Source organism: Coenobita brevimanus, chromosome 93, assembly GCF_032717465.1.
Source record: "Coenobita brevimanus isolate Jiangsu-jjx chromosome 93, ASM3271746v2, whole genome shotgun sequence".
Taxonomy (NCBI): Eukaryota; Metazoa; Arthropoda; class Malacostraca; order Decapoda; family Coenobitidae; genus Coenobita; species Coenobita brevimanus.
This window is the reverse complement of record NC_137046.1, coordinates 46,201,768-46,228,915: the sequence shown is the minus strand read 5'-3', so window position 1 is coordinate 46,228,915 and position 27,148 is coordinate 46,201,768. Positions and strand designations below refer to the sequence as shown.

At 42.4% G+C, this 27,148-nt stretch overlaps 1 protein-coding gene across 1 annotated transcript in view; it reads right to left on the bottom strand.

Moving 5' to 3' along the window:
* Positions 1–27,148, bottom strand: part of LOC145412423 (lachesin-like) — a 106,308-nt gene that overhangs the window by 68,817 nt on the left and 10,343 nt on the right. Inside the window, exon 2 of the mRNA XM_080282308.1 lies at positions 6,338–6,456. Coding sequence (XP_080138434.1) covers positions 6,338–6,456 — 119 coding nt within the window. The remainder of the gene's footprint in view (positions 1–6,337; positions 6,457–27,148) is intronic.

Below are 27,148 nucleotides of genomic sequence, written 5' to 3'. Positions count from 1 at the left end.
GGAGGAGACGATGACTGAGAAGCCGTAAGGAACTTTGCTCTCTCTCTCTCTCTCTCTCTCTCTCTCTCTCTCTCTCTCTCTCTCTCTCTCTATCTATCTATCTATCTATTTCTCTTATTCTTTCTTCTATTTTTAGGACTTTTTCTGTCTCATCCCCTTTCAGTCTGTCTCTTACGTCAGTTACTCTTATATGCTCTCTCTCTCTCTCTCTCTCTCTCTCTCTCTCTCTCTCTCTCTCTCTCTCTCTCTCTCTCTCTCTCATCCACCTTTTCACATAACCAACTCACTTCAATTTTCTCCTTATTTTCTGTCATCTCAGTTTAAGCTACAGTCATGAAAATTCCATAACTACCGGAAGTATTAATACCATAAATCGACAGCTTGGTTTCACGGCTTTTCAAACACTGAGAGCTCTACCAGTGTCACACCAAGCTCTACATGTATTCAGGCTCTGTATGCATCCAAAGTTCTAAAGGCACCAGGCACAGCTATACTGGCACCAGATTCAGCTCTACGGGTATTAGGTATTAAGAGCTCTACAGGAACCATGCACAACTGTACAGGTACCACCACACATTTTTACAAGTACCACACACAGCTCTACTGGTACCACACAGCCCTACAGGTGTTTAGAGCTCTTCTACCAATCGCTCTCACAATCCTGCCACTTCTGATACATGTTTACAATCTGGCTACTGAAGATTTTCCTTTCATACAATCATGTCTAATCTGTCATTCTTTTCTTCGATGCTGTCTCTTCAACAAAATCTCCTTTTTTGTAGTCTGACCTATTCAAGAAACTTTGTCTATGTCAGTATGTTTATTCTGTGGTTTGGGTTTATCTGTTTTTAAAAGTATGTCTGTATGTCAGCCATTGTTTTTGTGTCCATGTGTCTTTTTGTTCATATCTCTATAATTATAATGTATGCACGTTAGGTATTGATCCACGCAGCCAGAGGATGTCAGTGTCTTTCTATTATCTCTCTATCTCCTAACAGTTTTAACTAGCTTCGCAAAGACCTTCCGCCCCGAATGGGTTAATAGTCTTTACCCAACCCCTCCTCTTCGAAAACCCTATCCTAAGCTGAAGAAAACCGTCTGAGGGTAGCAAGAAGAGAAAATAATAGTGCATGGTGAGTGATGTGAATACTAAATGTGGCTTCCTCTGGTTGTCTGAGTATGCCCTATCTTGTGTCTATTTCTGTGCCTCCATATCCTGTCTGGGATCTTAAATTTTGCTTTCTGCCTCTCTATCTGCCTGTCCAGTGGTTGTCGTGCCTGTTTGAACACATTTGCTTGTGTGTGTGTGTGTGTGTGTGTGAGAGAGAGAGAGAGAGAGAGAGAGAGAGAGAGAGAGCATGTCTGTCTGTCTGTCTGTATTCGCCAATATGAATGTCTCTGTGTGGGTGTCTTTCTGTTTATCGGGCCGTCAGTCAGTCTCAGTGTTGTCCGAGTCTATGCTTCGTGGTCTATGATTCTGTGTTTTTATGCCCCCACTTCTGCGTCCGCTTCTGTTGTGCCAAAGCTTTATCATCTGTATCTATTTGAATGCATGTGTCCATTCATGTTATATCTGCCCCCTGTGTCTAGCCTGATAATGCGTGAATCTCTCAGTGCATGCGTCTTGTTTATTCTCTCCATTTTTACATTTAACAGTTTGAGTTTGTGTCCTCTCTTATGTTCTGAATTTGCGCCTGTGTCTCCTTTATATGTGATTCTGTATCTTTATGTCTCCAACTTAAAAATATGTATGAATTCTGTATCTTTATGCCTCTCCCTGAAAATATGTATGAATTTGTGAATATGTGAGTGTTTGTACGTCTGTGTTACTTAGCTCAGAGGACGCCATTGCAGGGGTTGAACTCTTAGCGAACTGCCTTTAGCCTACAATCTGTTCTGTACCTTCATATATGGCTTATTTGTGTGTGTGTGTGTGTGTGTGTGTGTGAGAGAGAGAGAGAGAGAGAGTTCTGCTTGTGTGTGTGTTCAAGTGTGTGTTCCTTTATCTCTTTATCTGGATGGAGAGGAAAAAACAGAGAGAGAGAGAGAGAGAGAGAGAGAGAGAGAGAAAAAGGAATAGTAAAAAAGAGAGGGAAGAAGTAAGAGAAAGAAAATTAATTTGGCGAAAGAGTAGGAGAGATGAGAAAGCGGGGAGACACAAAAAAGAATGAGAGAGTGGGAGGATGAATGAGGAGGAAAAAAAAGTGAAGAAAGGAGGTGAGAGAGAGAGAGAGAGAGAGAGAGAGAGAGAGAGAGAGAGAGAGAGAGAGAGGAGAAACAGAAAAGAGAGAGAATCAGGGGGACAAAAATAAGGTGAAGAAAAGGAAGTGACAAGGAAGAAGAGGGATGAAAGGAGGCGCGAAAGTGAAGAGGAAGAAAAGAAAGGAATGGAGGGGGAAGAGGAGAGAAAATAGGAGAAGGAGGTAGGAACAGAATATAGAAGAAAGACAGGATGGGTCAGGAAGCAACTTGGATGGCCTAACACGACTGTGGACTTAACCTCCTGTGTAACCCGGGCCACTTAAGAGACTCAAGTGGACCCCTTCTCAAGTAAGCCAGGATCCTTTACATTAAGCTGGAATCTCTTACATTAAGCTTGTTTTTCCACCGCTGCCACTTTCTCGGACTTTTTTTTTCCTTCGTACCCATTGCCACTAATGTCCCTGACTGCATTCATCTTAAATTTTATACCCCTACTTTTTTCGCTAATTATGTAGATTGCCAACTCCGACCTAATTTTTGCTTCTTTATACCATGACTTGCTTAGCGAGAGCTGACGCTATGTTATGAGCGACGCTCGGGCGCGCGCGCGTGTACGTGTGAGTGTGGGTGGGTGTTTGGATGTGAACAAATAAGACACTGTTTATCCTAGTGTAGTCACACTTGGTGGAAGATTTGACAGTCAGCCAACGAGAAAAACTTTTTTTTTTACAATAGGGCAGAGGTCATGGTCACACGACAAAGTCAGCTTGAAAAGTGTTTGTTTTATTTCATGCGACGTTTGTGGAAGGGTTGAGGACAAGGGAAAAATAAAAGGGTTCAATTTTGAGAGCAGTTAGTCGAAGGTTAATGTCACAGGGTAAGGGCACATGCTAAGGTTACAGGGAAAATTCAACTCAAACAATCTTAATAAGATTTAAACCAAACTTGGTGGAAGTGTTAAGGGTCAAGCAAGCCTGCAAAGAATAAATTTTGAGAACAATCTGTTAAACGTCTAGTCACAAGACAATGTCAAGTTTCGGCCTGTGTGTCTGTATGTGAACAGAATAAATAATATAATTTTGGTCTGATTCGGATCAGAATTGGTATATGAGTTCAAAATCACCGAGAAACAGCCCATGTACTCTGTAGGAATAATGAAAAGTTTAAAATTTTATATTTTAATAAGAAAACTAATAGAGACATAAAAAAAAAAAAAAAAGGAACTGGAGTCACAAGAAAAAGGGGAAGCCGGGCGCAGTAAGAACGAGAGAGGCGCGAAAATATGTGAATTATTAAAGACTAAGGCAAAGAACCGAGTGTCAGCAGATACCTTATTGCGGATACCACAGACGAAGGGAGAACCGGGAAGGAAGGAATCTATAAAGGGGATGAAAAGACTCGAGAGAATGAAGGGGCACGAGGAGTGTGTCTTAGGAGTACGCTGGAAAATTATTAAAGTTATACCTATATTCTGTCAGGGTGCACATGCAGGTATAGAAAACTTAAAGAGTTTGATATTGAGCTAATTATATTCTATGATGTAAGGACAGTTAATTTGAGATTTTCATATGTAGAGGAATTGGAGAAACTGCGAATTGACGAGTGCTAAGGTGAGAGGGAGGGGCACAGAAATGAGGATGAAAGGAAGAGGGGAAGAAAGGATAGTGAAGAGAGCATAGCTGTCGGAAAGCGAAGAAAGAAAACGGAGGTGATGTAAGAATGGAGTGGATGCTAATGAAAAGGGGATTTATTTGTCTCGAGTGGAACTGATTTCTGTGGAGGGATTACATGGAGCTAAGTTGTGATTGTGTTGTGTATATATATGTCTGTAGGTCTGTATATACGGCCTCTAGTGTTTGTCTTTATGTCTATTGGCCCGTATCGTTCCTGACTGTGTTTTGAACTGCATCACTACGACGACGTGTTATATGTTTCTTTTCTGCTATAACTAGACAATTTGATTCAGCTTAGGAGAGACTTTTCGAACTGGATATGTTTGATGCACTCTTCATTAACTCCTTCGCCACTAACCTGCTCTCCTAAGTGTATCTGCAGCCTCAAAATCTCAAAAGCACTGAAAGCGGCACATCTCTAGTTGCACATCCTGTTCATTGTGCACGCCAAACAATTAATTCCAATATACTGTGAAACGGAGCTGTTCACTACCTGTCTCATCATCATCATCATCATCAACATCATTATCATCATCATCATCATCATCATCATCATCATCATCTTGGCCTTTTTTTTTCCACTTGAGGATGGGGTGAGCTAGGGTCCAAAGAAGTTTTATCTGTCTGGTAATGACTGCCTGATTATCTGTATCGCTGTCTGTGTCTTTCTCTTATTACCCTTGTCTCTATCACTGTCTGTATATTATGTCTATGTCTCTGTCTGATTTTTTTTCTATTAATTTCACGTTTGGCATCTGTGTTTCTGTGTCTGATTGTTTGCATCATTTTTCTTTTGTCTTTGTGTCTGAATTCCTGCGTTTCTGTTTGCATGTCTGTGTCTCTGATTGTCTACTTTGTTTAATTTATTGCCTCTGTTTACTTGAATCTCTGTTTTTTTTTTTCTTTGTCTGTGTCTCTGTGTCAGAAAGTCTGTGTTTTTGTCTGATTGTATGCGTTTCAGTGGCTGAGTGTCTGTGACACCTTGTTTTGTTTATCTGTGTCTCTGTGCTTGGTTGTTTGTGTCTCTGCTTGTCTGTGTGTCTCAGTGCCTAAAAGTCTGTATCTTTGTGCATTTGTCTGTAACATAATCTCTCTCTCTCTCTCTCTCTCTCTCTCTCAGTTCTGCACACCACGTACCCACCCCGACCCCTACTCCAGCGTACCCACACTCTCATCCCCACACGTCTCATCCCCACACGCCATCTCTCTTCACCAACTTTTCCCTTAAGCCGGCCATAAATACCGAAATTCCATATATGAGTGTAAATAAAATAGAGATAAAACTCTACGGTTTCTCTTGGCCAAGTTTCACTGTCTGTAGTGCTAACATTTACTTGAAAAAAAAAAAAAATCTAGAATCTCCTTTTTAAACTTGATAAAAAGGATGTATCATATATATATTTCTTATTTGTTCTGGAGGTGTATGGAATTTATCATCAGAACACAAAAAGGAAAGCGACATGCTGTGTATATCGGTTTCAGTGCACCAATGTTTGCACTTTGATGATTCGGATGGTAATAATGACAGTAAAAATAATGATACAACAACAACAAAATCAACAACTAATAATAATAATAATAATAATAAAGATGATGATGATGATGACAATGATGATGATGATGATGGTACAGGAAGTAGTCTATGGACCCAACATCAGCCTTCCCTGTGACCTAGACCTTCGACTGATTGTTCTGAAAACTAGAGTACGTCATTCGTGCCTGACCCGTAACACTGTCACCAGGTAAGGTCAAAATCAGTTAAAAAGTGGGTTAGCCTTGCCCTGTGGCCTTGGCATTTGAGCTTTGCCTGTGAGCCTGACGTTTGATTGCTTGTTTCCTTTATATTTGAAAGCACCTAAACCCTTCCCAAAAGGTTGGTCTAAATCAGACAAACACTGTTTTAAGGTGAGCTTGTCATGTGACTTTGCCCTTTGACCTATTGTTCTCAGCCCGTCCATCACGTTTGGTCCAGATCGGATCGGACTGGTTGAATTATTTATTCACACACCGACGCACTGGTCGAAAGTTGACCTCGCTGTGTAAGCTTGACCTTTGACTGATTGTTCTCAAAATACATATATTGCATTCTTGCCTTACCCTCAATCCTTCTAACAAGTTTCATCTAAATCGGAGAAAAACATTAAGCTGATCTCGGTAAGTCAAACTCTGACCTAGCCCTGTGGCCTTGACCTTTGACCTATTGTTTTAAAAAACAGTGGGCCAACCCCTTGGCTACCCCTCCACACTTCCACCAAGTTTGGAGATGACAATCATTTGAATTATTTTGTTCACACACACACATACACACACATACACACACACACACACACACACACACACACACACACACACACACACACACACACACACACACACACACACACACACACACACACCTGTTAAGACAAAACACCAGCTCTTGCTTTACGAACGAGGTTGTAACAACAACACTGCCTCCTTACCTTATATCCCTTAAGATGTTCGACAGTGCAGGGTAGGAGAGCGTCCCTGCCCACCGTGACTGTGATGTTGGGCACCATCTCCGGGAACCTGGGAAGCGTCCCTGCGTCCTCCTGGCTGCCTGCGGAGGAGACGGGGAGAGGGGTTAATGGGGGGTAAACTCCTACTAAACTTTTTTTTTTTTTTGGGGGGGGGAGGTGAAGGGGGAATGGTACAAGGGTGCGGGGGGGAGAGGCTTGGTATAGGTGAGGAAGGTGAGAAGAGTGAGGGATCCTTGTTGTTATTATTGTTGTTATTTTTAGTTTTTCTTGTATATATAGACTGACCAATCCACTTTCTGAGGTCCACCAGTCCTCCTATACGTGACCCATGCCTTCATAAGTCATTGCATCGGCCCTAATGCCTATTGTCCACACCGAATGCATACTAAGATTGTCTCACTGGGGCATGACGTCGTGGTATTACTGTATTAGGGGTGTTTTTATGGCACGCCGATGTGTCCTGTGGAAGAAGAGTAGAAGTTGTTGTAGCGGCATTCAGATCCACAAAATGTTCTGGGCTCCACCATGAGATCGAACCCACTTCCTTTTGGACAACAGACCACTGCTGTCATGTGTGTGTGTGTGTGTGTGTGTGTGTGTGTGTGTGTGTGTGTGTGTGTGTGTGTGTGTGTGTGTGTGTGTGTGTGTGTGTGTGTGTGTGTGTGTGTGTGTGAGAGAGAGAGAGAGAGAGAGAGAGAGAGAGAGAGAGAGAGAGAGAGAGATTTTTTACACACGAAATTTTACTATTTTTGCATGTTGCGAAAATAGTGTGATAATGAGGATGGGAAGGGAGGAATGTAGAATAGTAGCCTAGTGATGTGGATTACCCAAGACTGGAGGCGTTGATTGGTGTGGTGTGAGTGGGATAGCGATTGTGAGGGTATAAGGTGACAGTGTGAAGATATGAGATTAAAGTATGAGGTGTGAGTGTGCGGCTACGAAGATGTGAGTGTAAATGCGAGGGTGCAATGTAAGTATGAATGTGTGAGTGTGAGGGTATAAAATGTGCGTGCAAACATATAAGTGTAAGTGGGAAAGTGTGAGTGTGAGGATATGAGGATCAGTGAGTGCATGAAGTGAGTAGTGAGTGTGTGAAGATGTGAGAAAGGTTGTAAGTGTGAGGGTATGAAAGTGTGGCTGGGGTTTTAAGTGCGAGGGTACAAAGAACGTGTGTGAAGGAGACCAATGCCTTGATTTATAACTACCTACCACACGAGGCCCTTTACTACACAAGACGGATATTTGCTGAGTATGGGAACATCAAGGATATGTGTGCGTGGTGGCATCGTAACAGTAGGAGTGTGATGTTGAATGAGCGGGAGATGTACGTGGGAAAAATTGTGTGTGAGATTGTAAAAATGTATGAGTAACAATGTGTGTGAGATTGTGAAAATGTGTCAACAATGTGTGTGTGTGTTGGTGAATTTGAAAGGACAGAGGCACAGGGAAGAGCTGTTGAGTGTGGGAGGATACATTAGTGATAGCGCGAGAATGTATTTTACATTTTGTCTGGAAGGGTGCTGTTATGATTGTTCTTCGTCTTACTTAAAAAAGTTTCCTCCATTCCATGTGAAATGAACTTTTCCTGTTCAGATTCTTCCCATTCCATCTGGCATCGTAACAAAAAATTCCCCAGTAACTGTAATTCTTTGCTTTTCTCCTCTTTTCCACTCAGATGACCCTGTAGCTGTTTCTTTTTCTGATCTCTTTGCTTAGACTTTCTCCTCTAGCTCTATTTTGGACGATTCCAGTGCTTTTCTTCCATTTCCTCCTTCTCTGATTTTCACATGTCGGTTATTAAAATCACCTCAAAACACATAATTCCTTCCACCACTGGCCTCAATACTAATAAAACATAAAACATGAGGTTCCGATGAGGTCACTTCTGTTGTTCTCAAGGAATGTGCCTCCGTGATGACATCCTACCTACGCAAATTTGTTCACCTTCGTCTGTTAACTTAAACATTTCCTTCTTGCTGAAAATTTGGTCTTATTCGGCAAGTCCCTAAGAAAAATGATCATCCCAAACCCTCTAGCTGTCACCAAATAGCAAGTGAGATGTGCGAGTGCGGAAGGGTAAAAGAGAGTGAGTGAGTGGGCACATGTTGTTAAGTCCGTGTGCGAGTAAGGGATAATAATAGGGCGTGTGGGTTAGAATAAGGGAGGATGAGGGTGTGTGGTGTAGTGTAGAACGACATGAGTGTGTTTAAGTGAGTGACAAATGTTACGCTGATGTAGGAAAATGAGGGTGTGAGGTGTAGAAAGACATGAGTTTGTTTGAGTGAGTGGGAAATGATACGCTGAAGAAGGAGAACGTAAAAGTGAGTGAGTGAGTGTGAGTGGTGAAAACATGTATAAGTACTGGAGTATCTGAGTGTCCCTTGGTGACGGTAGAAAGGTATGAAAGTGCGTAAAAGAAAGTGAACAGTGGCGTGTAAGCATGAGAGGAGAATGTAAGTGTGAGTGAGAGAACTTACCTGAGTTCACGTGTGAGTGTGGGAGTAGGATATAAGGGTGCGTGAGCGGGCGTGGGTGTGTACATGTGTGAGCGTAGGGGGAGGATGAAAGAGTGAGTGAGAGGCAGTGGGTGTGAGGTTATGATTATGCGAGTGTGTTATGAGGATGTCAATCGTGAGTGAGGGAGAGTGGGTAAGACTCTATATGTGGGCGTGGAAGGAGGATGTAAGAGTGAGAGAGCATGTCTGAGTGAATGAGTACATCTGTGAGTGCAGATAAACAAGGGTCAGTGGGTGAGTGAGGCAGGTTAAATCAGTGAGCGTGGGAAGCATACGAGGGTGAACAGGGGTGAGCAGGAATACGACAGAGTGCGTAAAAGAGTGTATAAAGAAGTGTGGCTGTGGAAGAGGGTGAATGTTGCAGGTTCACATAATTACTGAGTTATTACGAGAATGACTGTTTTTCTAATTCAGAAAAAGAAAGGATGCGTGAAGAAAAGTTGCTATTGCCAGGAAAAATTAAACCAAAAAGAGACACATTCAAGACATCGTTTTCGAGACCCCTGCACATGTTCCATTTAAAAGACTGCAGGACATGGGCAGAGGGAAATACAGGCTGAGGAAAACAGTTTCCGAGTTGACACTGGCAGCCATGACGGACTGGGTGCAACGGTGCGTAAACAAGTAAAAAAAAAAAGTACAGAAAAAAAAAAGACGTTTATGAGTGAAGACAATACTAGAAATGTGTGAGTGCGTGTGGCAGGTTAACCTCTTCAGTCCGATGACATGCTATTCAGTTTATTCCTTTATATTTCCAGGCGATGATACTCCTTTTTGGTGATATTTTTGGGAATGGAGAGGTCACATACGGGGTTCATATACAGTACCCCTTCAGTGCGAGAGATATTTCCTAGACTGAATGAAATCGTCTTTTAGCAGCAAGCAACTAACAAACATCACCTCATTTGGCTGAAGAAGTTAAAAAGATAATTAAAAGGGAAAAAATGTGTAAGTCAACAGGCAAGAGTAGAAATATAGCCGGGTAGAGATTCTTAAGCATAGTAATGAAATATTCCCTGGCGTAACTTTGATTTGGTTGTGCAGGAAGAAGTACAGACATGAGAAGATTAAGCATTCCCTTTCCTTATCAATCCTGCTGAAAATAACGTTAGATCACTCCGGTCGTAACTTCATCTGTGCTTTTTGTGGGAGGAATAAGGGCCATGGCAAGATCCTACACCCTCGTCATCCTTCCTAGAAAATGAATATTACAATTGCGACAAGTGATTGATCGTAACTTAGTGAATCTGGACTATGAGTGAGTGCAAACGAATACTGAGAGAATGTGGAAATGTGGGAGGATGATGCGGAAAAAAAGTAGAGTGCGTGGGTGAACGTGTGGGAGAGCGGCGAGGCACACGGATGTATGATGCACTGATGGTGTGGGTGGAGGCGATACTGAAATAGGAATGATTTTTACACATGTCGTTCACTCTTAATCCTCTTATCCCTATTTGTATGCCTCTCTCTCTCTCTCTCTCTCTCTCTCTCTCTCTCACAGCACTGGCTTTAGTTTATATTTCCATTCATCTGCCTTCTGCGTACTGTGTGTGTGTGTGTGTGTGTGTGTGTGTGTGTGTGTGTATGGGTGTGGGTGTGCACTATTTGCCGCGGCCGTTCACTTCTGCCGAGCATTATGTGTGTGTGTGTGTGTGTGTGTGTGTGTGTGTGTGTGTGTGTGTGTGTGTGTGTGTGTGTGTGTGTGTGTGTGTGTGTGTGTGTGTGTGTGTGTGTGTGTGTGTGTGTGCACTATTTGCCGCGGCCGTTCACTTCTGCCGAGCATTATTTCCACAAACAACAATATCCTAAAAATATCACCTCTGCCCCAGCGTAGTGACAAAGAAATATTGACGAAACATAAAAAAAAACACACAGTCTTTTCTCAATCAATTATAAAGAAGGCAAAGAGTTATAAAGAGACCCAAAGAGGTATAAAGAAGTCTGGTATACCGTAACAAGATACCGAAAAAGAAAAAGACAAATGAAAGTTATGTACAAAAGTCAAGTAGTGGTGGTGATGCATCCTTAAGAAATAATTAAATAAAGCAACATAAGCAATAGCAATCATGGTAACGACAGTGATAAAATTAACTACTGCTACTACTTCTGCATAAATACCACCACCACCACCACCACCAACAACAACAACAACAACAGCAACACTTTCTCTCTCTGAACCCTACCTCACGCCATCCCCAGGTAAAAGAAAAAGGCAAATGATGATGATGATGATGATGATGATGGCCGAGTACTAAGTGACATAGAAGGCATCGCAGCACCTTCTACTAAGCGATTTTTTTTCTCTTCTGTGTTGTTCTAAATCGCCTTGATATCGACACATTTAAAAAACAAAACAAAACAAGAAGATACCTTGGTGTAATGTGCAAAATTAATCGCTAAGGAAAGAGGTGTTAGGAAATCACCAATGCCACATGCAATCCTTGAAGGTGGGTAGAGTGTGCGAAGATTAGTAAATCAGGCATACACGGTGAGAGAGAGGGAGAGAGAGAGAGAGAGAGAGAGAGAGAGAGAGAGAGAGGGGGGGAGGGAGTGTTTGTGTGTGTGTGTGTGTGTGTGTGTGTGTGTGTGTGTTCCGTAAAAAATGTGTGTGGTAGAAGAATTATCAGAAAGAAAAAAAGAATATGTGAGAGAGTGAGGACATGTTAATTAGAACGTCGATAAGTGTCTGACAGTGGACAAATGTCAAAATTGGAATGTGAGTGAATATAAGTGTGAGCGACAAAGAAACTGCATGTAAGTGATCGTGGATGTGTTGTAAAGAGAATGTGAGGCAGGAGACATGTATCGATGTGTGTGTGTGTGTGTGTGTGTGTGTGTGTGTGTGTGTGTGTGTGTGTGTGTGAATGTACGTTTGTGTTAATGTGCGTAAGACAGTGCAGGAATATGCTTGCGAGAAAGTGTTTCTGAGTGAGAGTGAGTCCGTGAGTAAGAGAGAGAATGTACGAGAGAGAGAGTGGGTGTATGAGAAAGTGTGGGACTGTGAGAGAAAGGAAGATAAAATCTAGGGAATTCGCAAACAAAGAAGAAAAATAGTCAAACACGCTAGAAAAATATCTCCGACTCTCTCTTTCTCTCTCTCTCTCTCTCTCTCTCTCTCTCTCGCAAACAGACCATCCAAACTTTCCCTTCCAATACAACCCCCCCCCCCTCCAAAAAAAAAAAAAATCACAAATAAGATCAGCCAGCCACCACTCCGTCCAGACACGAAAATTAGCATAAGTGCGAAGCTGCTACGTTTAACCTCGACATCACGGCCGGCAGGAAAAAAAAGAGAAACCGAAAAGAAAAACGAAAATAAAAATGCCCAGGTGGATGAGAACGAGTGTCGAGGACAGAGTGAGCCAACTAGTGCACATTAATTCTGGAGCTTCAGGGCTCTTTGGGGGGGGGGAAGTGAGGATGGGGGGGCTTTTCCAGGGATATGGTGTCAAAGTCCTTGTGAGTAATCTCGGTGGTATTAGCTTCGGTGGGCGATGGTGTGGAAACAAGTGTTATGTTGGGTATGGCTCTGAAAGTGCAGGAGTTTTTGTTTAGGTCAGTCTCTCCCTTCCTCCCTCTCTCTCTCTCTCTCTCTCTCTCTCTCTCTCTCTCTGTCTCTCTCTCTCTCTAACACACACACACACACACACATACACACACACACACACACACACACACACACACACACACACACACACACACACACACACACAAGCACCTTATTCGCAAATTTTTAAGTATCTCTTCGGTTCGAGGGCGTCATTGTTATCTCTCCTGCTGCTACCAGATTACGTTACTCAGCACAGGAGAACCCCCAATACATGAAGCGTTTTATGAAGGCTGTATCTAACCCCTCCAGCTCGACGTGCATCAAAGGCTGAATAAAATCGTCAGTAGATAATAAAAGAGGAATAAAATAAACACTGGTAGGGTGAAGGGTAAATTTTTCTTCCATTTACAAATCGCCATGGAGGAGAAGAGTTGGTATCGCAGGGTAAAGCTTGAACAACTAACCCATCACTGCAAGTCCATCCTCTGTGCTTTAAATTTTATGTAAATGTGAGAGTATTCAACTGTGAACTGGGAATAAAATACCTGATACATGAAACACTAAATGCATGAATTTTGATTAAGCTGGTCACACACACACACACACACACACACACACACACACACACACACACACACACACACACACACACACACACAAATAGTCGCCATTCCAGCATACACTCAAGATTACCCATCCATCCAGTCACGTTTTATTTCAACTCCCAGTTTATGCTGACGCCAGCGTGTGTGTGTGTGTGTGTGTGTGTGTGTGTGTGTGTGTGTGTGTGTGTGTGTGTGTGTGTGTGTGTGTGTGTGTGTGTGTGTGTGTGTGTGTGTGTGTTATATCTACCACTTTTTTAAATTCCTGCATCTTTGTTCTCGGTGCTACCCCACTCCATCTTTAGGTGGGAATAAAAGTCATGATGATGATGATGATGATGATGATGATGATGATGATGATGATGATGATGATGATAATGATGATGATGATGTCCAATAAAGGGCCTTCCGTTAAGTGCAAAAACATCTGCCACTATAAGTATGCACGTACCCCCTACACAAAACGTAAACACACCTCGCATCCCCCTTCCATCCATCCATCCCTCTGTGATTCCTCACTGCGATCCACTCCCCTTTGACCTCTCCTCCTCCCCCTCCACCGCAGCTTCCCCTCTCTTCCCCATTATCCTCAAAATTGTTCAGGGGAGGGAGGAGGGTGGGAGGGAAATGAGGAGGCGGCTGGTACTGCTCAATAACCGCGGAACATCGTAATGAAAGTAATCGCGGGGGCTGCGTCGAGTGATGGAATTTGGCGGGAGAACGACCTGCACCGCGCCGGCCTGGTATTGGCATTTGAGTTTCTTTTGTTTTTTTGTTTTCCAGAGCTACCGATCTGCGTATATATTTTTTTTACGTGCACTGGGATTCGATAATACTTTTTTACTTCTCCTCGACTTGGAAAAAAAAAAGAAAGAAAGAGAAAAAAGGACAGGCTACAGAAAGATGAATATGCTGCATTTTTCTCCTATATTTTTTTCAAAGCGGGCAGGTATCGGGTTTGCTTTTGTACGTGCTCTTCATCGCTCGTAAAAATGGGACAAGATATACTGAGTGGCAAGAGAGAAGAAAGGACAACTCCAGGACAGATTTATGTAAACAGATGCGATTCCATTATGTTTTTCCACCCATTTTCATTCTGCAGTGACAAGATCAGGAATGGAGCACAATAATATACAGTACTAAAAAAAAGGAGGGAGGAGGGGAGGAGAAATTCGCTGTGTAAAATTTCAGTGCGGATTTGGAGTTTTTGCAAGTCTAGTCTGAACACGGGTGGATTTTATTTATTTATCTTTTTTACATTCATTATAAGTACACACCACGGATTTTTCTACAGATACACCGAAAATAAACACAATGAAAAGGTTCTTGCTGAAATAGTTAACAGGGATTGGATTTCTTTTTTCACATTTTTGGGGTAATATAAGGAACACCGGAATTTTTTTTTTCATTTTGAAAATTTCGTTTGAATGCACGTGGATATGCTTGTTTGTATACTTAAAAAAATAATAACTTTTTTTGTTTTTTTGCCGCTGTATCAGGGTCGGTCAAATTCAAAGTATGCTCCAAACAATGGGACTCACTCACTCACTTCATTTTTTTGAAGGATTATATCTGGTAAATTTTAACCATTGAATTTTCCAAACGTCTCACTAATGGGGTGTGTGTTAGGGAATGGGGGTGGTGGTGTGTCTGGTGTGCGTTTAGGGTGTCTGGAGAAAACGTGGTGTGTCTCTGTGGTGTGTCTGAAGGGTGCAGCGGACAACTTTTGGGTTGTGTTGGGGTGGTGGATACGGTTTGGATGGGTGCGGCTGTTAAAGTTTTTTTGTTTTTTCTTTCTTTCTTTTTTCAACAAATTTCACGGGACTGGTTTTCCATTCACAGGTATTTTGACTACATATCCCAGTTTGTTCCTCAAATATATTTAACTGCACGTAGATATGCTCTTCTCTAATCTGTACTACTTCGATATAGAGCAACTGGTTATTCTCGTCTTGCATGTCTGGAATGAGTAAACTAGACCTGGACCCCTACGTTCCCGATGGGGCAACATAGAATTGGATGGTGGATAGATGAATGGATGGATGGATGGATGGATGAATGGATGGATGGATGGATGGATGGATAGATGAAATTTATATCCGGTACCATCCTCGTGAATCAGATTTCCTACCCAGTGCTCGTTACATTCTACTGTACTTCTAAGTGCTCGACTTCTTTCTTTCCTTGTTCTTATTTTTCCTTAAATTTATTCTACTTGCACATGCATCCAATTTACTCTTGATCTGTTTCATTTGCTTCTGGATTTGCTTTCTACCTTAAATTTATCCTTATCTCATTGGACAGTGATTTTTATTTTTTTAAGTTTATTCCTGCACATAAATTATTTTCTCAGTTAAAACATAAACTTTTTTCTCAAATTATCTCAACTTGCCAGTGAATCAAAGTTTGACTCAGATTTATTGTAATAACACGTGGATCAGATTTCCCCTCAACTTTATTCTCAGCAATATTGGATCACAATTATTCTCAGATATATTGTATATCAATCGTGGTTCTGAACAATGCCAATGTTCTTCCTCCAGCTCTTACCCTCTCTGACTTCCTTATGCCTGTATTTAAAATCTGCCCCATTTGGCCTCAGTATTAACAAGGCGTACGATCCTGATGGGGTACTTCCTGCTGTTTTCAAGAACTGTACTTCCGTGCTGTAACCTTGCCTAAGCCGCTCTTTTGCATTTGTCTATTAAGTTACACTGTCAAGTTGCACCTTTCAGTCTAGCTGAAATTTTGCTTTCATGCAGTCTGTTTCGAAGAAAGGTACCCGTTCCCTAGTCTAACTATCATCTAACGGCTGTAACCTCTGGCACTTCCTCATAACCTGCTTTTTTTTTTTTCCAACAAGGACTGTCACGAATTTTTCTCTGGCGATTTTCTCGTATTCCATTCAGATTCTTGGTCATCCTCCTTTCGGCACTGGAGAGAAAGCGTTTGCCCGTGTATATGACTTCAAGGGCATTTGACCGAGTCTAGTACGAGTCGTTCATTATCAGATTCTTACCGCATCTCTCCTATCTGTGCATTCACCTCAAGTTTCTTGCTAGTCATTTTACAGATGCACTTGTAGGGCATTGACCGAGAATTTGACAGAATGAGGCCACGGCACACCTGGTTTCTGACCTTTCTATTGTTTTGATTGGGTAAAAGAAAACTTGTTATTTTTATGCATCAGAAAGTCAAATCTTCCATTTTTCAACCTACCAATATCCTTCAAAAGAATATCCCTTAATTTTCAACAACACGTAACTCATTTCTTTATCATCGCTAAATACCCATGGTGATAACAATACTTCTCTTTTCAAATCTGCTTTCAAGAAATTGGATGTGGTTAACCGACTCCATACTCTCTTGAACCTTGCATAGTTGCTCAGTTTTACAGGGAACACATTTGCCCGTGAGTGGAATACAGATCCTTGATATATGTATGTGTGCGGGGACTCATTACATATTGCGCAGCTCTTCTAAACAGGGTGGAGTCGAAGTTTTTTTGTCTCATCAACCACCCTTCTCTTACTAACTCCCTTTAGGCTCTCTCTCTCTCTCTCTCTCTCTCTCTCTCTACCGCAGTGTTGCATCTATCACCCACTATTATCACTGTTTCAATGGTCGTTACTTTTTTTCAACTGTCCGCTTGTATTCTTCTCCCGTTACGGCGGGCGCTGTACCCATCAATCAGTATACGAATACTTTCCATCACTCATATGTAAAAGTTAACAGATACTCTCCTTCATGTGTGTAGCTGGTAAAACTCTGGACTTTCCATCCTTAATCCTCATTTCCCTCTGCCTATGACCTCCAGCTATTTAACTTTGACGTGTCAAGACATCTCAAAATGGACGGATCTTGAATTTGGCGCTCCTATAGTCAAAGTTCCTGGAAAAGACAACTTCTTGAAATGTTTCTGCTTCAGTGTCTTTTCTTGCTTATTTTTTGTACTCAGATTTTTCTAACACGCACGGCTCAGATCTTTTTTTTTTTTTTTTTTTTTAACGTTTATTCAGAGGCAAAGCAAGGAATGAAGCAACAAAAAGACAAGAACGACGCCGAGGATGAATAGTCAAATGCAAAGCTGATCTGCCCGAAGCCTGATCAAACGCCAGGGAGATTCTTTTTTTTTTTTTTTTTCTTTTTCCTTTTTTATTAGGGATGCTGGCTCAATCAGATTAGTTCCTTTATTTTTGTAGCTTTCGTTTTTTTTTTTTTTCCTTTTGTTGTTCTTCTTAGCGGGGATGTGGGTAATTAAGGCTGTGATTTGCGTGTGTGTGTGTGTGTGTGTGTGTGTGTGTGTGTGTGTGTGTGTGTGTGTGTGTGTGTGTGTGTGTGTGTGTGTGTGTGTGTGTGTGTGTGTGTGTGTGTGTGTGTGTGTGTGTGTGTGTGTGTGTGTGTGTGTGTGTGTGTGTGTGTGTGTGTAGTGGGTTAGGGAGCAGAAGTAAGCAGCACCTCATACTCACTAGTCTACCTTTCCATGTTTAGTCTTTTACCCAGTTAACCCCATTTTTCTATTTTTATTCTTGCTACCTTCAGACGATTTTCTTCAGCTCTGGGACGCCTCTTCTAACTGGTGGGATTAGATACAACTTTTAATAATGTGTCCAAAATGTGAGAAAAATACAATCATCTGGAGCCAGCGAAAATAATAAAGAAAAAAAAAAAATCTGTCCTCGGATTGGTGGATTAAATTTTCTTAGGCTTAGGAGGCTCTATCACCCTTTCCTTACCAGTTTATTTTGCACATATTTTACGTTTTTTTTTTCCTCATACATGTTCATACCGCCTTCAACCAGAGTGCGTCTTTTTCCATTAATTTAGCTACTGGTAGGCTATTTTATTCAGGTTAGTTCACCCTAGTTGTGAAGCGGTTAATGAAGACTGTATTTAATGCGTCCAGGTGAAGAGGTCTAACTTGAGCTGACCTACATCGTCTGCAGGCATGGAATCGAATGAAACAGACGTCATAGCAGTAAAGGGCTTCGTGTAACCTTTGATAATGTTAAGATTTAAATGGCTTAATAGAGGAGATGAGCCCTTTAAATACGACGACGCCTTTCTCCTAGTATATTCTTCCCACTTCCACATAAGACTGATTTTACTGAAGACTTGTTTTCTAAACCCTTCACAACAGGCGGGCTCTCCAGGACTGAGACAAAAATCATCTGATGGTTGCACGACTATGATACAAAATTCGTCATCGTATCGGAGGAGTCAGGTGTAATAATCAAAATAAATCGCCATGGAAGAGATGCTACGAAAGCTCCCAAACCGATGAGAATACGACTCAAAGATTCGCGGGGAGGCTGGCGAGAGAGCTGGGTAGGACGAAGGAGTGATAAAGAGTCAGCAGGATAGGAGAAATAAGGCGTGAGGGAGGACTACAGTACAGAGTCTGAAGGATAGGACGAATTAGGGGGGCAAGGGTAAAGATCTGGAGGACAGGACGAACTGGGAGTGAACATGGGTAAAGATTTGGAGGACAGGACGAACTGGGGAAACAAGGGTAGAGATCAGGGGGATAGGACGAGCTATGCAAGATGAGGGACGAGCTGGGAAAGGTAAACAGTTTGAAGTCCTCGGTGAACTGGAAATGTTAAAGGAGTAGGGGAAGTTACTGGGGGAACAGGATGATCTAGGAATGGTAAAGATATTGAAGGACAGGATGAACTTGGTGCGACTTAAGGGGAAAAATGAAGTGTTAAAGATTTTGGAAGGAAGGACTTGGCGCCTTGAGAGACGAGCTAGACCTGGTATAAAGAGATTGTAGAATGGAGTGAACTAGACGTGATGAAGGGCAATAATGGAGTGGTACAAAGTGTGGGGGTCAGGGTGAGCTAGTGGTAACAGAGGATGAGCTGGAAGTGGTAAAGAATTTGGAGAACAGGGTATATTAGGGATCTGGGAGGACAAGATGAATTAGGTGTGAAGAAGGACGATGTAGGAGTGTAAAGACATTAGAATACATGACGAACTAAGACTGGTGAAAGATGAACCATGAAGGATAAAGATGTGAGGAGACATGAAGGATGAGGAGTGGTAAAGAAAATTTAGAACTAGAAACAATGAAGAAAATGAGGAACAGGACGACGTAGGAGGCGAAGACAATTTAGAAGAGGACGAGCCACAAGCGCGAAATAAAACCCCAAAAGTGCAAACTATGAGACTTTTTTAACAGGATCTGAGAGTTGAGAGTGGACGAGCTGAGAGTGACAAAGGAAATGGAGTACAGGGCGATCCAAGAGTGATAAGGAAAATGAACATGAAGAGGACGAACTCAGTAAAAAAAAAAAAAAAGGCAATATTCTCGAAGCCGACACTCTTACCTACATTTCATCTCCATTTACCACGTTAATAAAAGTTTTGCTATCGTTCTACAAAATTAAATGAACCCAGGAAATGTATCATGTCCTTAAACAGGTACCCTCGTCCCCCCAAAATGACATTCCATACTTTATTCATGCTAGCTTATCCAGATATTTATCCAGCTTAAACAAAAGTCTCTCTAGGTGAAAGAACTGAAGAACACCGTAACTCTTTCGTCCAATTCGAAGTCTCTCCTAAACTGAAAAAAAATAGTAGGAGATATTAAGAGCGAAAAAGGAACATCAGGTCGTCGTTGTGCATGGGTTGATGTTCAGTAGGCCTCAATTTATTCCCAAACCCTGATGGCCACAATAAAATAAATTAGATGTTAAATCCCGCGTGATGCCGAGTTGACGTGGGTGCGAATTAAGCTGGCTTACACACACACACACACACACACACACACACACACACACACACACACACACACACACACACAAATACCCGCGAACACAAAATTACCTTTAAAAACTTTCACCACCTCTGTTGATGTGAAAACTTTTAAAGCGAGATAATAAAAGCCCAGGACGAATAACTGTGAGGCAAAATAAAAAAAATAAAGAATAAAAGAATAAAAAGATGGAGAGAGAGAGAGAGAGAGAGAGAGAGAGAGAGAGAGAGAGAGAGAGAGAGAGAGCATAATGAGGATTAATTAAAATGCACATAAAAACACGTTGAGGATAATAGCACTGGAAATAAAAGAAAATAAAAGAGAAGGAAAAAGAGAAAGAGAGAAAGAGAGCAAGACGGGCCGAGGAAGCATGAGATACAGAACCCCCAGAAAAGGAGACGAGACGAAAAATCTAAGGAGTGTCAAGTCGAAAAAGAGAGGCACCGCAAAGAGAAGGGAGACATGAAGAGAAGGAAAATAAATGTGTGAGGGAGAGAGAGAGAGAGAGAGAGAGAGAGAGAGAGAGAGGCTACTGCGTGTGACACCAGCCCGCAGAAGTTAGCCCGAACACTTCCTTTCCCGGCCAAAAATAAGTTATAAAAAAAGAAAATGTGTCACGTAAAAAAAGTCAGAAAACAAAGAAGGGAGGCGGACGCTGATTCGCTTCTAATAGGGGGAACTTAGAGGAAAATATTAGCTTTGGAAATGAGAGGGATTTTGCATATACTTATTATTTTTTGGATAAGTCGAGCTTGTGTAACTGTACCGTTGTTATTGTGATTTTTTGTTACCTGATGTCACCTTTGTATTAATCTACCATCTACCACAATTCAGATAACTACTGGTACTAGTGGGTTGACCTGAGCAGTGAGTAGGGGACTAGAATTACCACCAGCATCTACCAACACTGCCTACCACCGCCATCAGCTACCACCACTATCGTCTAACACTATCACCTACCAGCCCTACCAGCTGGCACAAACACCACCACCTATCATCATAGCTTACCACCATCAGCTGCTACCACAATCATAACCACCACACGCTACCAAGGACTACTATCACAGCCATCGTCAACAACTACAACCACCACTAGCTACAACAGCTACCACATTCACCATCTACCACTATCCCCTACCAGGTACCACCACGACTAGGGCAGCAGCAGCAGGTGTGGGTGTCATGAGGGAGTGTATTATGCGTCAGACAGGCGGTGTAATGAGGTGGTCACAGTGTAAAGCTGATACCTCACTCACACCTCACTTCACACCTCATTTACAGTATTTTACTCCTCATTCCTTGCCTCATTCCTAACACTGCATACTTTATACGTCACGTCACATCTCATTCTGAACCTTCACATCTCATATATTGCCAATCCCTTCTCAACTTAGGCTTCCTCACGTCGGTTTTTCATTGTAAATAAGGAAAAGGTTAAGAGCCTTAAAAAATATCCCTTAAAAAAAAGAAAAAAAGAACGGAAATAAAAGATTGTATTTAAAGATTGGAGGCCAAAGACAGTAGGAAAGAAACGACAGATTAAGAAAGACAATACCTGAGATGAACGGTTGCAAACATGAAAGACTGGGAGAGAGAGTATCGTTAAACTCCTGCATTAGAGAGTCGGAGAGAAAAGGGATAAGAGTGTGTAGCTAGACCGGCGGTGCGTGCTCTTCGTAATGAGGCAGGGATGCAAGCAGGGAGGTCAGATGAGTAATGACCTCCACCCCAACCTCTCGCCTCTCGTTCTTACCTTCTCACTTAATTTATTCCTCCCGCTGCTTCAAGCCTCATTTTTACCCCCCATCTCCTCTAACACAAGCTATCTCACTCCTCACACTTCCTCTGTTGTCTGAAATACCCGCATCGCCACTCATACTTTCCCTCATAACTATCTTTCCCTCACATGCCATACTTTTCCTGTTCCTTCCCTCTTCACAAATCGCCAGTTCTTTTTTCTCTCCAGTCTCTCGAATCAATTTTTTTTCTTCTTGCTTATTTTCACTCCCCATACGTCAGTCATGCTTTACTTCCGCCTGATCTCGTTATCTTGTCCCTTTCCAGCCTCATTCTTCTCTCTCTCTCTCTCTCTCTCTCTCTCTCTCTCTCTCTCTCTCTCTCTCTCTCTCTCTCTCTCTCTCTCTTCATGCCTTCCTCGTATTTCCCTAAGCAATGTAATGCATACCTCATTTATTCTCTCTAATCACCTCATTCCTCACTTGTCACTTCAACATTTACATCATACACACACACACACACACACACACACACACACACACACACACACACACACACACACACATCACTTCTCACATACCCTCATTTTTCATCTCACCAGCCTCTCCATTTCACTCTTTCACAACGCATCTGATTTTCCTTTTCTCTTTTCAGTTTTCATCTCACATCATGTCTCGTTTTCTTCTCTTTCATCAACTTCTCACATCATTACAATTTACCTTCACCTTACACTTCATGTCTCACCTGCCAATATTACCGTACATCTCTTCTGTTTCATCATACTTTTGGCTCACCTAATTTTACCTCATCTATCTTCTACTCCATCTAAAAGTCGAAACACTCTCCCATTACTTTGTTTTTTATCTTACATCAGACGTCATTTCTCTCCTGCGTTAAGTTTTCCTCACCTCCCACTCCAGCTCTCAAATATCACGTAATCATTTCATCAATTTATTCCTCACCTCATCTCACTCCTGCCCTGCTTTACTTATTATTCCTCATCTCACCACAGCTCCTCTCCTCTCACTTCTCAGATCACAAACTCCTCACCTCATCTCACCTCAATTCTCACCTCACCTCTTGCACATCACGTCCTCCTATCTCACTTCATTTCTTATCTCATCTCATCTCATCTCTTACCTACAGAACATACTCGTTACCTTTATATTTCTCACACCATTTCACACATTTCCTAGAACACATACTACTCAGTCTTGCCTCATTTTCACCACAATTTTCCTCACCTCACGACAATGCACCTCACACCCCACCTCTCCTGCATAACATAGTCTGCATCCCACGGCATTTCTTACCTCATCTCACCTCATTTCACTTCACGCTCCACCTCTCCTTCATTATGCACTCGCCACCTCATTTTCCACACCTAAACTTACATCAAATCACCTCCAGCACCTACTTCTCCTGTGTCACAAATTCTTCTTCATTCATCTCATTTCATCTTCTCTCGCCTTATTTCACTTAACCTCACAGTTCATTTCTCCCACACCGCTTACCCTTTGATTCACTTCACTTCCAGGTACCTTCATTACCAGATGGAGGGAGGGCATCTTGTATGACTGACTGTGTAAAATTCACAGCTCTTGTGACACTGGGCCATCTTTCCGAGCCACCCCTTGACATGATTTTGTACGGAATATAAATCCTTAACTCTCTCTCTCTCTCTCTCTCTCTCTCTCTCTCTCTCTCTCTCTCTCTCTCTATATATATATATATATATATATATATATATATATATATGTGTGTGTGTGTGTGTGTGTGTGTGTGTGTGTGTATAACATCGCTTATAAGAGTAACACGCTTTCAGTACGGTATAGTGTATGTACTCGTATCTCCACGTATTTTTAAATGAGGCATCTTCACATCTTCACGTTGCAGTCACAGGTCGGGGTAGTTGGATTGCAAAAATGGCAGTGGCTGGGGAAAAACCAGCTCAGTGGGAGTGTAATGGGTTGTGTCAGGTTGCTGGTGTAGGGCAGGGGAAGGGAGAGGAGGGGAAGGTGAGGAGGGGAGAACGGGGAAAGGGAGGGGAAGAGGGGGAGGGGGGAGGGGGAGAGAGATGAGTGTAGATGAAGGGGAAAAGGGAGTTTAGGGGAAAGGGGAATGGGCTGAAATCACGGAGAGGAGGAATGGGAGACGGATATTGGGTTGAGTGAAAGGTGAAGGGGGGTTGCACAGTCACTGCTCCCCTCTGTACAACTTTTGCCGCTCTCCCTTAGGTGTACAGTTGAGCTTCACTTGACGGATTGGTTAGCGCGCGCTCTCTCTCTCTTCTGAACAAATTGCATGATAATTCTACATCAAGGACAGAGAGACATCATATACCTTGTGATAATAAAAATCGAAAAAGAATAAAATTAGAGGAAATAGATCAGTCTGGTCACACACGTACATACGAACCCAACGGTAGCAGAATCTGGAGTGTGGGGCTAGCCTGAAAACGCGAGGGAAAAAATGTGTGGGACGCGGGGTAAATCTCTGGACTTTTACGCCAGGTGGGAGGACAGATCGACTTACAGGCCAAAGAGAATAAAAAAGATGAATGCCAGAGTCAGAGGAGGACAAGGGTAGGGTGCGGTCTACACTATCGGTCTATGTATACAGTAGCTTGTATTAAGGTATTCATTTACCTTATAACACTAGGAAACTCTACAGTACTCTATGCTATGAAGTTAAATACGAATAAATACGGAAATGGGCGTAGCTGCTGGGTGATCTGTGTACAGGATTTCGAGAATCATAAATAAGGAGTGGATAATTCCGGCAAAAAACCTTAAGACGTCTACTTCTTTGATAAGCAAAATCTTGCATAAGTGGGAGGCATGATCACCTACGTCAGAAACACCTGTACTAAGAAAGGTATACAAGAGAAAAGAAAAAAAGCTATGAAACCACACACACACACACACACACACACACACACACACACACACACACACACAAAGACTAGCGTGATCCTGTAATTACGATCAGTTCTTCCCGAAATCACACGAGAGAGCATGCGGGCACAGATTAATCAACCCACCTGTAACTCCTTCAGGCCATTGACGTTTTATATTTTCACCGTTATTTCACCAGACGATTTTCTTCAGTGGCAGACAGATTTTTCTTTCTTCTTTGGAAGTTAGAGATAGCTTTATTTTTTCCCCCTTTCTGTATGTAGTGTCTTTCCTAGGTTGCTTAAATCGTCTAGAGATAGCATGAATACAACTGAAAAGACGTCATCGGAGTGAAAGGGTGAAGATATACTGACAGCCATACTGAGTGGGAGATATATTGGATGAATTAGGGCGAAAAGATGAAGTCACTGGACTGAAGGTTATGGTGGTATTCGAAGAGAGAGAGAGAGAGAGAGAGAGAGAGAGAGAGAGAGAGAGAAAGAGAGAATCATTAAAGACATACACAAAGGCAAGTTAATGAAATGATACAGCTATGTGGCAGTTTAATAGGAATGTAGGTACAGTAATATACAAAACTTACCTGTTAGGTGGGAAAAGGGTAAATGATGATGATGATGATGATGATGATAACGAAAATATGCATAGAAGTAAATGATGGTGATGATGATGATGATGATGATGACAAAAATATGCATAGAAGTAAATGATGATGATGATGATATGCATAAAAGTAATTAGCAAAAAAAAAAAAAAAGGTAAATAACAATCCAGCCTGCTCCCCCGTTCACTACCCCCGTCTCACCTGGCCTGCCGTTCTCTTCAAAAACACCCTTCGTTAAAATTTACTCCCAGTTTGGCCTGCTGTGTCCACTCTAAAGCTAAATTATATCCCAGCTATATTATGTCAACACGCAGCTATCTACCCCCCATCCCTACCCCCTCTCATTTCCCAGCCCCCCCTCCCCTCAACCCTCCCCCTCATTTCTCACACTGTCGCAGCTTCCCACACCCGTTTCGGAGTGGGCCGTTTTCGTCCTCATTTCCCTGAACCCTAATCCCTCTAACTGGGGAAAGGGACTCCACCATTTCAGTCCTCTGTTTCTGCCCATTTCAAGGCTCTCCTACCACCCATTTCCTAACAACTTCCTTATTTCGGAGACCCACACCACTTACATTCCCACCCCATCTCTCAGCCCCATTTCTCAGCCCGGACCTCTTCACAGTCCCCCACCATTTCGCAGTCCCATCCATTCCGCAGCTCCCAGCCCATTTCGTACCCCAACCGATTTCTTCAGCCTAATCCCATTTCGCAATTCAACCCATTTCACAACCCGTACCCAGTTTCACACCTCCATCCCCTTTCGGAGCTCCCATTCCATTTTACAATTCCCCAAGCCTCACCCACACCATTTCCCAACCCCTTCAGTATATCGCATGACCTCATTTCACTCATCCCACTCCGCTTTACAAAATCCACATAACTTAACAGCATTCTCCCGTTCACAGCCCTTTCTCTTCCCTCTTCCCAGCCCCACCAAACACTTCGCAGCCCTCTCTCCATTACCCAGAACTCCTATCCCCATTTCCATTATTCTTCCAATCTCTATATCACCCCCTTCCTTTATCACGCTCCCCCTTCCTCCTCCACCATTCTCCAGCAGCCTACTGTTTAGCTGACCACCACACCATTTCGCAGATCCAACCAAATTTGCAGCAGACTATCTCATTCCTCAACAGCCTTATCCCTATTTTGCACTCCCATCCCAATTTTTAGTCCATATTTTTCCGATTTGCGTAACCCATCAATTTCACCGTTACCGTCACATTTCACTGCCTTTCTCTTACCCTTTCCAGATTTCTATTCCTCGGCCTAATTTCTCAACCAATTCTCCCACTATTCTTTCGCCCCCCCCTACCCAACCCCCACCCTTTTCACAGCCCAATAGTTCTCCCCGTATCATCCCACCCACTCCACATCGCATCCTCTAAAGCATTACGTAGCCCTCATCCCTTACCATTACGCCCAACTCATCCCATCTAGAAATCCCATCCCATTTCCTAGTCTCTCATCCATTCCCATGTCATCCTATTTTCCCCATTACACAATCCCTCATCCCTAACCCTCTCATCCTGCTCATCCCATTTCTCCAAACCCCATGCTATTTCCCAGTCCCTACTTCCTCCCTTTTTCATCTTTCCCACCCCATTTCACACCCTCAAACCCATTTCCCGACCCCCCATTTCCCACTACTTCACCCTATCCGCCCAAAGTTACACCTCGTCATTCCAATAACTCCGTCAGGTACGTGAAAAATTATTAGGGTTTTCATTTTCCTTTGGCGTCTGATTGTAAACATTTCATGACACGTACCCACGACATTTATTTTAAAGCTAGTCTTCTTTATTTTACTGCCGCTCGTATGTTGTATCATATAAACAAATTACTTTGCTTGGGGATGGCGAAACTTGACGCCTGTTGGTGTTTAGCGTAAGTTTGTCATTTCCGTCAAGTTGGGTTTTTAATAATGAACACGTATCTCTGAGATGATGTAGATATGTTGCACTTTAGTATGTCCCTTGATATTAACGAGGAATAACACTGAAATTATTAAAATCAGTATATGTATAAGCAAAGGTAAATCATAAGACTGACATGAAAGTGAGACCAAATGAATAATATAGGTAT